At 42.3% G+C, this 12,523-nt stretch overlaps 1 protein-coding gene across 2 annotated transcripts in view; it reads left to right on the forward strand.

The window, feature by feature from the left end:
* Positions 1–1,202: 1,202 nt before the first annotated feature.
* The window catches only part of NAV2 (neuron navigator 2), a 241,872-nt gene continuing 230,551 nt past the window's right edge, over positions 1,203–12,523 (forward strand). For both annotated transcript variants that reach the window (XM_075502011.1, XM_075502010.1), the window contains exon 1: positions 1,203–1,551. In XM_075502011.1, coding sequence (XP_075358126.1) covers positions 1,294–1,551 — 258 coding nt within the window. In that variant the 5' untranslated portion in view covers positions 1,203–1,293. The remainder of the gene's footprint in view (positions 1,552–12,523) is intronic.

Below are 12,523 nucleotides of genomic sequence, written 5' to 3' on the forward strand. Positions count from 1 at the left end.
TTTTTTTTTTAAATTTCAAAAAGAAACCGGTACAAAACTCGCTCCGCGCAGCAGCCCCTACAGCATCTCTCCTCCGCCGGAGCCTCCGGGCCGGCGCAGCCCCCGCCGGGTTGCTTGGCCGCGGAGTTCCCTGCCCGCCGCCGGAGTTGACGCCGCTCCTCCCCCTGCGGAGAGGCAGAGCGAGAGAGAACGCGGGGGGGGTTGTTGGTTTTTTCTGGGTTTTTTTTTTTTCTTTTTTTCTTTTCTGTTTTTTGTTCCTGCTTCGAGCAGGCAGGGCCAATCCGGGGGCCGCCCTGCCTGCACCGTGCCGGCGAGGCAGCCGCCGCCCCCCGCCCGGGCCGCTCCCCGGCCCCGGCCCCGGCCCCGCCCCGCCCCGCCGGGAGAGGCGCGGGGTGCGCTGGGCAGCGCGGGCGGGAGCCCGCTCCGCTGCGGGAGGGGACGATGAGGTGGCGGCTGCTTTCCCTTCCGTCTGACAGCTGAATTATTTTTTCTTTTTTTTCTTTTTTTTTTTTTTTTTCCTTTCTTCCTCCAGGTTTTCATGAGCAGCACTGGGGGAGCCGGGAAATTTTGTGGCCACTGGCATATTTTTATTTAAAATTGCTGTCAGTGGACGTTTCTCCTTCTGCTCCAGCATCGTTGTCCTGTTCACAGCTATTAAGGCTTAAGAAGCTTGATTCTCTAAGGCTCGTATCCAAGGGCATCAGTCATTAACACACTGAGCTACATCTGCTTCTTGGCTAAGACTGAAGAAAGACATCTTAAGCTGGAAATCCTGCTTGCTCGCTCACTCTCTGGTGCATACGGAAGGGGAAGCATATGCAGCAGCAGGTTCCTTTTTTTTTTTTTTATTCCAAAAGGCTGCCTCACTTTGGAGATGCGGTGACAAGATAATGGAGTGAAAGTCTCCCATTTCCAGGGAAGAAAATTACAGGAGTCAGCCAGAAAAAAGGAAGGAGCAAGTTAAATAACAGCAGAAATAGGAAGGAGGACAGTGGGGAAGAACTGAAAATAAAATTAGAGGAAACAGGTGGAAGGCTGGCATAAAGCTGGGAGATATTTTAGGCTGAAAGTGGTTTGGTTTTGGTTTTTTTCTTTTTTTCTGCCCTTTTTTTTTTTTTTTGGTTGGTTTTATTTTTGGTTTTAAATTCTAAGCTGGTTTTGGAGATCCCTGCAGTAAACCAGGCTGCTTTAGTGTAGAGCAGCTTCCCCAACGTGTCCTTGTCTCTCTCCGTGCTTGCTGTCTCTGCTGGTGCTGCTGCTGACAGAAACGTGTTAGGAAAGCAGAAAGAGAAAATGCCAGCCATCCTGGTAGCCTCCAAAATGAAATCGGGACTACCTAAACCCGTACACAGCGCTGCTCCGATCCTGCATGTCCCAACAGCCAGGACCATCCCACAGCCCTGTTACCTGAAGTTTGGGAACAAGGTGGAGGTGACGAAGCCATTGTATTCCAGCCAGATTCCTCTCAAATCTCCTAACGGGCAAGAAAACACAGGAGATGGACTCCCACCAAGGAAGAGTAGCTCGGTAGAGAATGGATTTGACACACAGGTTAGAAGGCACCGAATGTTGGGGAGGTGGATGCGAGAATTTATTTCGATGTTGAATGCGTGCAGCAGGTTTTCTGAGGTAGACAGTGGTGTGCACAGCAGTGAGAGAAGGGGCGTATGTGTGCGTGTGTAATAACATCTGTCTGCGGTGGTGGGATGTTTTATATTCCGCGTAGTGGCATGTGTTACCAAGGGATGGCTTTGTAATTTTGTCAGCATGGTGGAGGTGATGGTGGGGTGGCGAGGGATGGTGCTGTGTGTGCTGTTTGCCTGTGTTGCCTTCTCTGTTGCCTTTGCTCGAACTTGTGGGATTTACAGAAGGGAGATGTTGTTCGTGGGGTGCGTTCTTTGTGTTCTGTCTGTAGGTGCTAATTGTAATGGCTGGGTTGCGTGCCTGGGATGGGGAAAGATTGCTGGCTGTCATGAATGTGTTTTGTGTTTGGTCGTGTACTGTACTGGAGCATTAGTCCTGTGAACATTTTGTATTTGTAGTTGTGCGGGGAGCGAATGGGAGGCAGTGGTGGATGTTAAATTACAATGTGCATGTCATTCTCAGTGCAGCTAAATTAAATAGATTGTGTAGGAAATGAATACTCAAGAGGAATTGCCTGTTTTAATGCTATATGTGCCTGACATCATAGCTGCAGCACATTATCAATATGCATTTTTTAGATTTCCCTTTAACGTGTATCAGTTTTCTAACGTATTTTTATGTATGCTGCTTCCTGTAGAGGAAGGAGAACGGTACGTTCTTCAGCTCGTTTGATTTTTGCCAGCATAGTAACGTTTTCAGCGTGGCTCGGATTGCCTTGTACTGCCGATGCCCCAGTGTGCTCAACAGCAGTGTAAGCAGATAGGACGCGTTAGCGTACTACGGTGTGAGCAAAGCAGATGGGCTGCTGCAGCAAGCAGAATTGATTAACGTTATGTAGAGATTGCTGTATTGCAGCCTGATGTATTTTGGCTACAGCCATATACATTACAACCTGCTTCCACTGATACCTGAGCCCAGTACAAGGTGATACCATTATACTGGGATAGGGAAATGATGACAGGTACTTATCTTTTTTCTTCTTTTCCTTCCTCAAGGAATAATGGGTCATCCCTACCATCTAGCCTTTGAAATCTATGGCCTCGTAACCCTATGCTCTTAAGACAAGTGCGACTACTGATTGGGCGTGTTTGGCCCCGTGCCCTGAATTTTAGGATGTGCTGCACTTTCATTGCTGGTAGACAGGGTGACGTATCGGGCTGCTCAGGCCAGATGAATATGACTGTAGCAGTTCCTGAGGGACTGAGAGCAGGAAAAGGAGACAGACAAGTATTGGTGGCAGGGTGGTGGCAGCAGACAGACCGACCTGCGCATCGCATCTTGTTCTTGAGAAAGAAAGAAGTACTCTTCTTTTCCGTGTGCTAGAATCTGTCCTTGTGATTGTGAAATGTCAGCAAAATCTCATTACGTGCTGCTCTTTCTCTCGCCTTGGTTTCTGCATAGAAATTTACATTCCTGCAAAAGCGATTGTTATTCATCAATACTTTCTCATCTTACAATAGATTCTAATCAGAGAGATTCTGGCAGTGGTAGCTGTTTGCAGCAGCAAGGGGAATACTGTGGTGGTTTTAACCCTTATACAGAAGTGGAACAAAACCTGGTTTTTTATATCCTGATGATGAAAGGGTCTTCATGCTAACTTGTTACATTTAAACAGGGAGTGATTTTGGCCAAAGGAATTTCAGATAATTTTGAGCTTTGAATAACTTCAGCAGTGGGAGGAATCCTAAGCTTTGTCATTCTCAGTAGCCTATTTGGGTAGCAGTCTTAGCAGATGACCAGCCCCTTTTAAGGTGTGAACCAGTGAGGTTTGTTTTACTATCCATTATCTTGGATAAACACAGTCCTTTTTTGTTATTCTTATTGATCCAGCTTTGATCCCTCTGCCCACATAAGCATGCAGGTTTTTGCCATTCAAGGTAGTAATTTGGAACGTCAGTCTGTATCTAAAGGGAGATTTTTCCAGATCGGTTGTATCAAGGGCAATGTTCTTTTCTTTTTCTCCTGTCCCTCCCTCCCAAGGGAGGAGGAACGGGATGGATGGACAGCTGCCAGACGGTATGTGCGCAGCCGAAACATTTTTATCTTGGAAAACCTTCACCTACATTCAGGTATAGAAGCGCTTTCTGATAATAAGCCTAGTAAGGTTTAGTCTTAAACGCTGCACTAGGTAGGACTAAATATCTCAAGAATCATAGACATGTCCTATGAGGGCGATCACTTGCTTCTCTGGATATTTTAAGCACCAGTGCGGCCGTCACCATTTTAGCGTGCAGGCACCTGGCATCCCCTGTGAGGGAGGAAAGTTATATTCTTGTCATGGCATTTAGAGTTCAGATCCACAAGTAGGACTGATACCAAATGCTTTGGCACCTATCCATTGTAGATCTTGGTCCCCGCTTGGAGTTTGCAGCCCACGGGGAAGGACATAATATCCCCCTGTGTGGGTGGAGAGAGAATTAAAAAGAGATTGTGACACTTGGATCCAAAACCGAAGAGAAGAAATAAATATGCCTGAAATCTATTTAACTTGTGCTGTATTCCTTGCTGAGGCTGAAGTTGGAATTTGCAGCCCCAAACTCTCTTGGAGTTAGAGGCATAAGGTGTTTCCATCAAAACCCAAGGTGATATCAGGCAACTTTCAACACGAGTGGCAGAGAAGCATTGCTTTTGTGCAACTGCTTAGCGGTGAGAGCGTTCACTCAGAAGGTGGGAAACCTGAGTTCAGTCTCTATTTCAACACGAGGGAATTCAAACTGCTATCATATCTCTGGAGGGTTTCATAATCAACAAGCCACAGGATGTTCTGGGGAGTATTTTGGGGAGTTGCTCTTAATCCTGTTGAAGTTGGTCTTCTCTGCACTACATAATACAAAATTCAGTTGGATGTACGGAATAAGGACAGAGAGCAACCTGACCTCATGTTTAGGACATCTGCTTACAGGGAAAGAGATGATGGGACTTAGAGGGAAAGAGAGGATGGGAGGAATGAAACAGATAGATGGGACGCCTTTAACTATTTGTGCATATGAATTTTTCTCTCTCATCGTGGTGTATGTATACTTCCACGTTGAATTGCTATATGCCTTTTTCCCTGCACTTAGTTTAGTGATTATTCTGGAGAAGAGGCTGTGTCTAGTGCATGGACCAGAAGTCACAATGTGAAGATACTAGACCATGTTCTAATGCTGCTGTAGCATGTTTCAAGCCACTTGCACACCAGGTCTAGGTTCATGAGCTCTTTTTGGTGCCAGGTGCTGCCTATCTTGAGCCTGATTCTTCAGAGAATGTGGACACTGCAGGTGGTATTCATTAAAGTACTCATTTTTAAAAAAATGCTGAAAATCAAGGTGTCCCACTTGAGAAATGTGGTATCCGTGAAAACTTTTCAATATTTTTATTTCTTTTTTTTTTTGTTCTTCTTGATATGGTTTTACATGTGTGAGCTGGATTTTATAGTGACTGGAAGTTTTGTGCCTTAAGGCCATATAAGGGCAACGTGTTATTTAAAATGCTGTGCAATTTATAAAAAGCATTCTTCAGAGTATTTGAGAGGCACTTTCCAAAGAAAGGTCTGAGGGTTTTAGCATCAAGCCCTTTGTAAATGCGAGTCGGAAGTCTTCAGTCGATGAATCATGGCAGTATCATTCCTATTTTATTGTTACTGATATACACACTCCATTTTTCCATACTAAATTCCCCGTGTTGTGCACAACAGTATCCTACTGTTGCACTGGTGCTTATTTTGTCTAATTTGAAAACACCGCCAATAAATTGTACCCATATTTAGAGAGCATTGTTTTGGAAATATTTAACTTTGTTACCAGAGAAACTTCCGTCAAATAGATAGCAAGATAGTTATCTCTCATATACAAAATGATACTTACTAGTTATTCTGAAAAAGTCGTATGTATTTGGCTACTAAATTTGCATTAGTTGTTTAAGACAGAAGTCATTGCCAATTAGAAGTCCATGGGCACAGTAAAATTGTTCATGTAGGGTGCAAGAAGAAAGATACTGTTCCAGGAATACAGTCTGTTGCCATGTTATAGTGAAAGCCACCGAAGGAGATAATGGATTTAATTACTATGTTTATTGCTGCTGCGTTGTATTCTCTAGCTTCTTCATTTCTATTCTCTGGAGAACCAAGATACTGTTTGTATCTTGAGTAACTGTAGCAGTCCTAAAAGCACTGGGACCTTCCTAAGTCATTGGTCCCACCCTTCCACTAAAACACTTGAAGTTGACGGGCATCCATTTAACCTGGTATTAAGTATGTGTATTCAGCAATTACCTATAACTGTCCTTAATGTTTGGCAGGGAGGGGTGGGGATGGAATTTGTTATTTCTTTGCAACTGCCTTTGCAATATTCATTTGCTGAAAGTTAGGCAGTTATCCTCTCTTGGTGGACGTGGAAGGCAGATGCTCACTGGGTGTTATCATGGTCTCCCTCCCTTTTCTCTTTCTCGACTCTAGGCAAACCTAATTCTTTTAACCTTTTCTCTCAGGATTTCTAGAACTCTTACAACTCTTTGTGCTGTCTACTGCACTCTTTCCAGTTTGCCTAGACCTTGTTTTAAGAATTCAGTTCAAAACTGGATAGATATCGTCTGCAATAAAACCACCTTGTCCAGCTAGATTCTTCTTCGCATTGCTTTCCCAATTTGTGAAGATCATGTTGAGTTGGGCGTTCTAGATCCGGGACGTTCTAGATCTCCCTGTCTTCTAGTCTTACGCTAGATTTTTCTTCTAGTGATTTTGTTCTTTATTCCTAGTTTGTGAAGATCATCTACATCTGGGGTGTTCTATATCTGGGATGTGCTCCAAAAACGTTTGCAATACCCATGGAGATTAGAAACGTCCCTGGGTTTTTCTCAGTAGCCATTCTGTAGTCCAAGTCAATGACAGTGGTACGGAATGGAATTGGTAGAGAAGCTCCATTACAGATCCCTGCAAAAAATCTATTTTCTAGCCATTCCTAGATTGAGAACACACTACTGAAAAAGTTTCAGGGAGTTTTTCAGTCAGTTGTGCGCTGCCTTGCAGTACTCTAGCTGCTCACAAATTGATTACTTCATAGGTTGCTCCAGTATTTTCCCACACTTCAAATTTAGGCTCGCATCAACTGTTTCATGAGCCACGTGTGACTTGCAATCTGCGGGCTATTGGTTAGCCTTCTCTGCCTCACTTCGCCCGTTCCCATGCCATTAGCAATCCAAATGAAGCCATATCGTTCAGATATTAGTAATTACTTTTCTATATTTTAATTAACTTTATCAGAAGCTGTTTATACCTCCGTATCACTGTCTTGCTAATGTGAAGCTTCATAGGGAGAAAGATTAATAAAGCATATTGCAGAGAAATTATGCCTGCCTTTCTCACATGCATTAGCCATTTTTATGCATGATACTGGGCTTCACGGTTTTACTACAGAGCCGTCTTGCAGAAGGGATAGGAATCAAGCAAATGTTTGTCTGGACCCAATTTAAAGTCAGATGTACATTGGCTGGTTTCAATGCCATTATGCGCGCTGCCTCAGTTCTGTAAAATTTGGTCTTGCTACCACTGCTGCGCTAATTATAAAAGAAATTATGAGAAATGTAGTCAGTAATACTGATAACTTTACCATAAAAGATAGCTTTTTGCAGTGGTGGAAGAAACCAAATGAGGTCACGTTTAGGATGTGTACACAGGAGAAATTTTACTGAAGAGTTGAGAAAATCTAAGAAGAACTGTAGATTCAGGCTATCAAAATATATAACCACAAAAATAATTTTAAAATAGTATTAATTTTAATGAGCTTGCTTATGTAATTATAGTTATGTACTTAAGTATATTCCTACCAAAAAAACCTTGCTGTATCTTGCTTTCTGATGTTTGGGGTTTTTTTTTTTTGACACACTGTAAGTAATCTGAGGCTATTAAGTAGCCAAATTCTGCTTATGATTACAATGGTTTTGATAATATGTTTATAGATACATATGGGTAAATATTAAATTGTTAGGAGGTTGTTCCAAATGAAATGCTACCAGATAGAAAACAATTCATAAATTATTTCATTGTGATTTTTAACGTGGAGTTTGCAGTGATCTGTCTTTTAATATAAAAAGCTACCCTGTTTTAATGCCCCGCATTTGAACAAAAGATGTCAGATTGCACTGTAAACTCAGCAGGCTCTCTCATTGTTGGGTTTTCGTTTAGGATATGCAAAGGGTCACCTGGAATTCAAACTTCCATCAGTTTTTAATTGTACTGGATAATGAGTGAAAATGGTTTTGCCTCTCATTTCAGTTTAATTGTGACGGTTCTTGAGTAAAAGAGCATTTGATCATCATGTAATGTTCCTTCCCAAGTTCAGTACCTTCACTGTCAAATTGCCCAAGATGGGATTTCCAAAGGTATTTATTGTTGAGCTAATAATGCTGCTGTTGAATTCGCTCAAGTTTTTACGTTCCATGGTTAGTGTTTTTGAAACACTCATTTAATATGACCTTTTTTCCTGCTTCCAATTTATTTTGTTTTTTTAATGCTATTTCTCTGATCTCTGCTAATAGGTAATATCTGAAGGGCTTCCAAAATTTAATATAGTTAACCTAAGAGCCCTCCTTAGAGGTAGGGATATTGTTCTTATTTTACAAATGAATGGCTAAGGCACAAAGAGACTTACCCAAGGTCATAAAGTCTGCAGGGCTATAGAAAATTACTTGCTAGTCCCCTGACTATTAGATTATCTTTCTCCTTTGCTGCTACTTGTTAATCAGTTCAAAATGCTTATGCATTTGGTGTCCATGTGTTCTCCCTCTGTCCTTGAAACTGTTAGCTTACTTTATAAAATCATATTTCTTCAGTGAACACTCTCACTTGCTTTGTCCCTGTTCTAGCAAGTAATTTTTATCACCTTCTGCTCTGACACATGATGTACAGCAGCACCCAAGCAGAACACTTTGGTTCAGCTGTCCTCTAACCAGAAATGGGTTCATTATTAATTTTTTTTCTTGTTTTCTCCCTGCCTGCCTTTGCCACCCTGGCTGCACTGGTGAATTTCTTTGACAGCTTTTAGAGTTTTGCTTCTTACTTTTCCTAGATTGTTTGTCCATTGTGTGTTCCACAGAACTTCTCTTTCTTCATGTATGTGTTGTATTTCAGTCCTGTTAGACGCTCCATCTCTGCTGGAGGCTTGTTTGAACTGCAGTTGGCTTCAACAGAGAAGCATTAAGACTTTCTACCTATCCAACTGCTAGCTGATAGAATCATAGAACAATTTAGATTGGAAAAGACCTTTAAGATCATTGAGTCCAACTGTTAACCAGACACTGCCAAGTCCACCACTAACCATGTCCCTAAGCACCACATCTACACATCTTTTAAATACCCCCAGGGATGGTGACTCAACCACTTCCCTAGGCAGCCTGTTCCAATGCTGGACAACCCTTTCGGTGAAGAAATTTTTCCTAATAGCCAATTTAAACCTCCCCTGGTGCAACTTGAGGCCATTTCCTCTTGTCCTATCACTTGATACTTGGGAGAAGAGACCGACCCCCACCTCGCTACACCCTCCTTTCAGGTAGTTGAAGAGAGTGACAAGGTCTCCCCTCGGCCTCCTTTTCTCCAGGCTAAACAACCCCAGTTCCCTCAGCCGCTCCTCATCAGCCTTGTGCTCCAGACCCTTCCCCAGCTTCGTTGACCTTCTCTGGACACGCTCCAGCCCCTCAATGTCTCTCTTGTAGTGAGGGGCCCAAAACTGAACACAGTATTCGAGGTGCGGCCTCACCAGTGCCGAGTACAGGGGCACGATCACTGCCCTAGTCCTGCTGGCCACGCTATTCCTGATACAAGCCAGGATGCCATTGGCTTTCTTGGCCGCCTGGGCACACTGCTGGCTCATATTGATCCAGCTGTCAGCCAGCACCCCCAGGTCCTTCTCTGCCAGGCAGCTTTCCAGCCACTCTTCCCCAAGCCTGTAGTGTTACCTGGAGTTGTTGTGTCCCAAGTGCAGGACCTTGCACTTGGCCCTGTTGAACCCCATACAATTGGCCCCAGGCCATGGATCCAGCCTGTCCAGGTCCCTCTGCAGAGCCTGCCTACCCTCCAGCAGATCAACACTCCCGCACACCTTGGTGTAGTCTGCAAACTTACTGAGGGTGCATGCTGGCGTGCTTTATGGAGCTCATCATAAAGTAACATTCTCTAGTCTTCTGCAAAATACTCTCATTAAAAAATCAGGCAGTATGAAATAGCAAACCTATCCTAAAGGAATCTACTGGAGATGCAGAGAGGTACAAGCATATTAGTAGAGGAGAACAACAGATACTGCTTTTTAAAACTCCTGGCATTAAGCCTGAGCTTTACCTCTCAAACAGAAAAAAAGAAAAAAAAATGAAATTATAAAGAAGGGGTCTGGTAAACAAAACATGAACCTTTCCCAAGTTTCAAGTACCTGAGAAGTACCAAGAGGAAAGAAAATTATGAGACCAACACCACCTGTGCTCTTTTTTCTGTCCAGAGGGTATCAGAAAAGAAAGCCTTTATTTTATTGAGATAGGAAGGGTGGATTCAGTTTTTGGTTTTGGAAATTCAGGGCTGGTTTTGGCTATTTTTGGTTTCCTTTGAAGAGTCCGTTGAGAAACATTGTCTAGTCTGTAATTTCAGTTTCCAGATTATCTCATCACTAGATTTAAATCTCTGTTTAATTTGTGGAGTATTTGAATGCTTTTAGCCTACAAATCTGTTTTTCCTACCAAAGTGGAAGAAATTAAGGAGGGATTTAAATCAGTAATTATTTTGTTTGAACTTCCCAAACTTGCAACACAGAATAAATATTATTAGTGCTGTTTAAGAAGATACAGTTTTGAATAAAGTGATAGCTGGGCCTTTAATGGAAGGATGTGTTTTCTGTTCTTCCATTTTTTCTCCTTTGCTTTCTGATTATTTAAGCTTTGGGGCTAAACTGTCTACTTTTATTCTGGTATAAATCAAGAGATGTTCTTAAAATTTAACCCATTCATTTATTTTCTCTTGCAGCAAACTGTAGAATCTCAACCAAACTCAGATTCATTCTCCTGAGAAGTTTACCTGGCTAAAAATACCCTGCTTGAATATTATTTTTAGAAACATCTATATCTGAAGTATATAAATGGTCAGATTTTATGTGTATTATTAGACATGAACTGTTGGTACATTTTGTAACAGGAAGCTGCTGGTTTTCCATTCACCAAGAACTGGAATTCAGTCAAAAACTTGGCACTTACTTGTATGCCTCTAATTTTATCTGTAAATTGTTCTTTCTGAAATAGTTTGTGGAAACATTCTCAGTTTCTTCAGTTTTGCAAAGCATAGGCATGGAAATATCTGCTAAAACTTAAAACAAATAAACTCTTTATTAAAACAAATAATTCAGAAAACAGGTCACTTCTTATTTTAAAACAGGCTGAGATCTGAAGTTTTACTCTGAGTCCACCTTTTTTTTTTCCTCTTGAAAGTATTTTTAGGTGTGTTATCCTTGGATTATTTTTCATTTTACTTTGGGGTTATTTTAGAATTGGAAGCAATGTGTGGGAAAACAATACATGAAAGGAAAAAATATCTAACTTCTGGATTTCAAAATACACTTTTACCAGGACTTTTGCCCCTATGCCTGTTCAGTTTTGGACTGTAATGTCATCATATTTTGACAATGTCTTTTTTACTCCCCATGGCCTCTTCTTAACTTTTACCCTGTGTCCATCCCTTGTCTTGAATGTTTCCTTAAGTCCTCTCCCTATTCGCAGCTTGTGTGGGTTTTTTCTCTACAGCTGCGGCTAGAAGTTGCCATATCCTCTCTCTCATAGTTGGAAAGAGTCCCTAAATTTCCCTGTTTTACCTGTCCTGTGACTAATATTGGTCCATTTCTTCTGTCTTGTCCTTTACGTAATGACCACCATGGTATAATCCAAAAGTGTGTAGTGGTGAGTTCATGTTTACGGTGTAGACTTCAGAATTGCCTGTAGGTAGCAGACAGTAGCAAGGCTGTATCGGAGGAACGAGCACCTGTAAAGAGAGTCCATGGGCTACTTTCTGATAGTAGTTGTTGAGGTTTTATTTTATACAAGCAAGAAGGAAAACTTACGGACTGTAGAGACCAAGGAACTAGGGATTGGCGGGATTGATTTGGTAGAGATAGTGCTATGCTTGACAAGAAAACGTGGTCAGGTCTCTGAAACATGAGTTCTTGGGCCATGAGTTGATGGATTCATAGGCTTTTTCTTTGAAAGTGGAAGTTGGTCTATTCATAAAAGTACTAAATAGTACTAGTCCTTCCTTCAAGCTCTGGGAGCTCACAGGAGTGGAGGACTTGCTGTTCCCTCCATGCCTTGGGTGGGGGAAGGATGGGTTCTTAGACATGATGGTCCCAGAGGCGTAGGGGACTGGGCCGTAAAGCCTTCTTGGAGAAACCCAGGCATGTTTGTCTCACCTGCCTGACAATAAAGTTATCTAATATACACATCCAGGTTTTCTCACGTTATATAAACAAAAACCAAACAAAAAACCCAAAACAACCCTTGACAGGTTGACTGACTGACATGGCTGCAGAAGTAGCTGTTCTCAGTGCTGGGATCTGGTTGACTTGGTTATGCTTTCTCCAAACAGAAGCACTTAACTAACTAACTTGATCATTTCCATGTTCCTCCTCCTCCCCCTAATAACGCTGTAGAAGCTGACAAGGCCTTTTTGCTAATAGGCAACTACATTTCTCAGAGTTGTATAGGAAGCAAATCTTCTCGGATGGCTGCCTGAGGACACCCGTACTTTGTTTTTGGGAGAAGTGGAAGAGGTGTACGATAGGCTGGAATTATAATTCCTTTTGCATCCAGCCCTTTCCAATGTATTTTAAGTCTGTGACAGAGACTGGTCTTCACATGAAAAGGATTTTGAGTGCGGTGG

The sequence above is a fragment of the Mycteria americana genome, chromosome 5 (genome assembly GCF_035582795.1).
Source record: "Mycteria americana isolate JAX WOST 10 ecotype Jacksonville Zoo and Gardens chromosome 5, USCA_MyAme_1.0, whole genome shotgun sequence".
Lineage (NCBI taxonomy): Eukaryota > Metazoa > Chordata > Aves > Ciconiiformes > Ciconiidae > Mycteria > Mycteria americana.